At 53.4% G+C, this 5,245-nt stretch overlaps 1 protein-coding gene across 1 annotated transcript; it reads left to right on the top strand.

Annotated features, from left to right (window-relative positions):
• On the top strand, positions 1-5,038 carry LOC133078934 (protein FAM187B-like). Its single transcript, XM_061174157.1, has 2 exons — positions 1-710; positions 3,923-5,038. Exons 1-2 carry the CDS (start codon positions 1-3, stop codon positions 4,308-4,310), a joined length of 1,098 nt encoding a protein of 365 aa, XP_061030140.1. The 3' UTR covers positions 4,311-5,038.
• Positions 5,039-5,245: the final 207 nt, after the last annotated feature.

Here is a 5,245-nt window from a genome sequence, read left to right as displayed (position 1 = left end):
ATGCTGCCCACCCTGTGGCTGCTGCTCAGCTTTGCTGTCCCGCTGCTGAGGTCCCACTTTTCCATCAGCTGTCCTAATCGGCATTGCCAACTGGCCCTACTCTCAAACAATGATATCTTCCTGCACTGCAATGCCTCTGGGGCACAGTGGCAATTCTTCTTCCTGCCAGTCAAGACCACCTGGACCAACAACCCCTTCACTAACTCCAACATGGAAACAATGCCCGATGGCAGCCTTCTCATTAGAAATCCATTGCCCTTGCAGACAGGCTTCTACAACTGCCAGGACAAGGATGGCAAGAAAGTGGTACAGTACGAAATTGACTTCCAGGATATTGAAACCATACATATCACACACAAAGACCTGGGCCAAGAGCCCCTGCAGAATGAGACCCTGAGTCTGGGTGGCAAGGAGCTCATCTTCACCCACTGGGAGCCCTGGCAGGGCTGTAACCGCTGTGGGGAGCCAGGTGAGCGCAAACGCCTGGGGTACTGCTACATCGAGAAGCCCCTGGAAACGCCCATGCCCTGCTGGCTCTATCTGGGAGATGTGAATCTGTGGTCCAGCCGCACGCGGCCTGAGATGCAGGTAGAAGCCTGCCACGTCCAGTGCACGTCATCAAATGTGGAATACGTCACTTTTGACAACTTCAAGCTCAGTGAGAAGTTGGGATCTGCATGGCTCACCTGCCCCTTAGGATCCATCTACAGGTGATGGAAGCGAGTACCTGCCCTGCCCTTGGCCCCTTGCCAGGCTCTCCCCATCTGGGAGCCTTTGTGGGTTAATCTGTGCAGAGAGGGAGGGGGTCTACGTGGGTCAGCCCCACAGGCTCTCTCCACTAGCTTCTTTAGATATTCCTTTGGCAAGAATCTCCTGGTGCCCACTGAGTCACACACAGGTAGAACGAGGACAGCTAACACAGAGGGAGCGCTCAGCTGACTCCGTGTCCAGCCCTGTGCTGGGTGGTGCTATGGACACGGCAGTCGTCAGACAGCTGCAGGCCTGGCCCTTAGGAAGCCCCCCAGCCCAGGGGGGAGACGGCCCAGGGCGGTTAGGGCTGGGATGGGAGAAGCCCATGATGGGGCTGTGCTGGGGGTAGCCTGGGAAGCTGTGAGACTCTGAGGCCTCAGACTCATCTGGGAAGGTCAGCAAGCCCGGGAGGAGAGGACGGTGCCCCAGGGATGCCCATCAAGACCTGTGCCCCGGCGCTCCCATTCATGTTTTTGTATTCCTGCCTGGAGCCCCTGGGAAATCTCCCCGTCCTCTCGTTTTCCCCAGCCCACCTGCGCCTACCCCAGTAATAAGAACTACAGCCACTCACAGTGCTGCACTTTCCCCATGGGCTGGTTCCTGGGCAAACTCTCTTAATAAACTCCAAGGAGGCCCATTTATAGATGGGGAAGCTGAATCTCAGAAGGGTGCAGTCCTTGCCTGGGGGAATCCGTGGCGGGAGGGGGCAGCGCAGACCCCACTGCTCACATACTTGGCCATGGGGACCCTCTTGCCCTCCTTCCCCGCTTGCCAGTGGCAGCCTCTTCCTTGCAAGCGGGGAGCCGGAACAACCTCTTGGGGCCTCTGCAGCCACAGGCTCTGTGGAGTCTGGCCTCACCGCCTCCATCTGGTTTTCTTTCCCTTGCTCATCCCAGCTGTCACTTCTATTCTTCTCTTTTTCTCTCTATATCTTTTTGTCTCCCTTTCTCCTTTCTTCCTCCTCCTCAAAGTATAAAAGTAACACCTGCTTCCTTAAAAAAGCCCGCAATTCAGAAATGCAGGAATGTGCACATACGTGACCCCTCCTCCCAACTAGACCGGACGCCTACTCTGTGTCTTTGCCAGATAAGGAGCACCCAAGTGCCCATCACAGGGAACTTAAGAAGAGAGGTCAGTGAGGCTTCAGGAATTGCCAGGTCTCTAGGGAGCCGAGGGGAGTAGAATTTCATGTGAGGTTTCTGTCTCGGGCTCTGGATTCAGCCAGGCCTGGATTCCCGTCCTAGCCCTGCCACTTTCCTGCTGTGTGACTTTGAGCCTGTGGCTTCTCTCTGGGCCTCAGTTTCCCCATCTGTAGAATAAGGGTTGTATTAGTTTCCTACGGCCGCCGTAACAAAGTACCACAAACCAGGTGGCTTAAACCAACAGAAATTTCTTCTCTTACAGTTCTGCAGCCTAGAAGTCTGATCAAAGTGTCCGCAGGGCCCTGTACCCTCTGAGATGCTGGGTAGAATCCCTCCTTGCCTCTTCCTAGTTTCTGGTGGTGGCCGGCAATTCTTGGCCTGCCTTGACTTGTAACTGCATCACTCCAGCCTCTGCCTCTGTCACCACCTGGCGTTCTCCCCGTGTGTCTGTGTCTCTGTGTCTCTTCTCCTTTTCTTATATGGTTACAGATCATATTGGATTTAGGGCCCACCTGACTCCAATCTGACCTCATCTGAACTAATTACATCTGCAACAACCCTATTTCCAAATAAGGTCACCTTCTGAGGTTCTGGTTAGGACATGAATTTGGGGAGTACAGAGGTCTTGCTGGCCCTGGCCTCTTGGGGTCATTGTGATCTCTAAGGGGGCAAATGCCTGTAAAGACACTTACAACAGTATCTGACACAGGGTTCCACACTCTAATAGGTGTTACTATTGCTTTTATGATCACTGGCCTTGTCAGTATTGTCTGTTGACAGTCCCCTCTGTTTCCCAGCCACAATCGGTGTGTTATATGCCCGATTCATGTATTCACTCATCACATTGTTCCCTGAGCATTTACAAGCCAAGCACTGTTCTAGGTACCGGAGATGCCATGAAGAACAAAACTGAAAAAGATACCTGCTCACAGAAACTAACACACCATTGTAAAACAATTATACTCCAATAAAGATGTAAAAAAAAAAAAAAAAAAGATACCTGCTCTCATGGAGAGATAAACCAATTACATGAATGAAACACAGTTATTATATTATATTTTATTTTATTTTTGGTAGAAAAAAATATTTTATTGTAATAATCATTTATCACCATCATATAACTATCTGTACTAAAAATATGTTAAGTATAAACTTCTTTATAATTGCCACAAGAAAATTATAAACCAATTTCACTTACGAACATTGTTGGAAAAACTCAATAAAATTTAGCAAATGAAATACAACTCAAAAGAATGGCTGCTGGTGGTCTGGAGGGGTTGACAGCATCCTCAACTGACAACCAGCAAGGAAACGGAGACCTGTATCCTACAACCCTACAACCGCAAGGAACTGAATTCTGCCAGCAACCTGAACAAAGTTAGAAGGAAACACACAGTATTTTAGATGGTGATAAAGGAGGGGGAATGGGAATGAGGGAGGTGAAAGTTTTAAATAAGGGGGTCAGGGAAAGTGTCTCTGAGAAGGTGCCATTCAGCCAAGACTGAGAGGAGGTGAGAGAGCCCTGTGTGCTGAGGGAGAGCGTTTCAGGCCGAGGGAATGGCCAGGGCAAAGGCCCTGAGGCAGGACTGTGTCCAGCATGTCAGAGGAACCTCTAGGAGGTGTAGCTGGGGCAGAGTGAATGAGGGAGAGCAGAGGAAATGGGGCCAAGCAGGTAAAGGGGAGCATGCCTCAATTAGGGAGTGTCCTTGCTAATTCCTCCAAAGAACCCTCTGAGGCTGTGGCAGTCATGACACCCCCAGGTTTCTTTGAGCCTTCAAATGGAGGCTCAAAGAGCTATAGAGGCATTTGGCCAAGTGGCCAGGGCAGTAAGGGGCAGGGCTCTGAGAGCTCCCAGCCGTCCAGCCCCCATCCTCCCCTTACTCACCGCTGGGTCTCTCTCCTTGGAGGGGGTGCTCTGTTTGCTGTTCCCAGGGAGAAGGGAGAAGGGTGCTGCTGTCTCCACCTCCTTTCAGGCATCGGTCCCCCCTTCCTCTCTGGGGCGCTGCAGCTGACCTTGTCCTCCTTTGCAGGCCCATCATCTGGGAAGCCGACAACATCTCCCTGACCTGGAAGGACCAGCTCTCGGGCCAGGCTGTCAGCACCGTCCTGGACACCTCCAACGGCGGCAATCGGCTGCAGGTCTTCCAGCCAGCCACTTATAAGTGCTTCGTGCAGCAGGAGCTCTCGGCTCAATTCACCCCCAAGTCCGATCTGGATATACTGGCGTCTCTGAGCACAGAAGACTTTGGACAACAGCCGGAGGTAGAGGAGGCCCAGAAAGGAAAGGCTGACTCCGTCCTCAAGGGGCTGAGGCTGATGCTGCTGGTGGGCACAGCCCTGGGCCTGCTAGGGGTGCTGCTCAAACTCTTCCACCCTTCCCGGGGCAGGAAGAGAAACCAGGTGTTGCTGGTGAAATAAAGCGAGCCCTCGGGGCCCAGGAGACCTGGCCTCCTGCGCCTTCATCGCCTCACCTGTCCTCCCATAGCTCCCGCCCTGGGCCCACCCACACCTCCCACTCTGAACGTGTGTGGACCAAAACAGACCCGGGGCCACAGCCAAGGGTGACTGACCTCTCCCTGGTCCGGGTCCTGCTCTGTTAACTCATTCGCAATCCCCATGCCACAGATGAGGAAACTGAGGCTAGACTACCTGTCTAGTCATTGGATGGGGGGCGGGGCACCAGTTCAAACCCAGGTTGCCTGGCTCAAGCCTCATGCTCCGGGAGGAAGGGAGGGGTGCAATGAGGCCATTTTGGGGACGAGTCTCTGGGTGTGTAAATTGTAGCCACCTCACTCACCACTCTCCCAAGGATGAGGGCGGGGATGGGGCATGGGAGTGGGTCACCCTCAGACCCCCCAGATCTGCACTGGGCTGCTGCCTTGCCCATCCCTTGCTCCCACCTTGCCTCAGTGGTGCCTACGGCCTCCAGGCCTCGCCATAGCTCCCCAAGTTAGAGGTGCCACCAGAGTGGTGGCCCGGGCAGCAGACACGCATCACCCTTCCTGGCTCTTGCAGTGGAGAGAGCTCCCTCGGACACCCCAGAAAGGGGAGACAGGCCCCTCCACTGGGACAAGGCACCAGGCCTGGCCCAGCTGACCTGCGGGAATCACCAGTCCCAGCTGTTCCCAAAAATGTTATACACTATTTAGCAGGGTGCAAGTGTCAGAAATAAAATATTAATGCCTTGTAAAATTCATGGCCCTGCTATTCCATTGTGAAGCAACAACAAGGCAGATCTGAAACTTCCAGAACTTCTGCCACCGAGGAGAGGGAAGCGCTCACCCCTCACATCCCAGACGCCGTTGCCAAAACACCTAAGGCTTCACGTGGTGCCCAGAGATGCAAAGATTCCT

This window comes from Eubalaena glacialis, chromosome 18 (assembly GCF_028564815.1).
Source record: "Eubalaena glacialis isolate mEubGla1 chromosome 18, mEubGla1.1.hap2.+ XY, whole genome shotgun sequence".
Taxonomy (NCBI): domain Eukaryota; kingdom Metazoa; phylum Chordata; class Mammalia; order Artiodactyla; family Balaenidae; genus Eubalaena; species Eubalaena glacialis.
This window is presented reverse-complemented; position numbering and strand designations above follow the sequence as displayed.

What these genes read in the sequence shown, in the direction of transcription:
- LOC133078934 (XM_061174157.1), top strand. Translation starts at nt 1, where the DNA reads ATGCTGCCCACCCTGTGGCTGCTGCTCAGCTTTGCTGTCCCGCTGCTG. An exon ending in CCCTTAGGATCCATCTACAG is followed by an intron (nt 711 to 3,922) that starts GTGATGGAAGCG and finishes CCTCCTTTGCAG; the next exon opens with GCCCATCATCTGGGAAGCCG.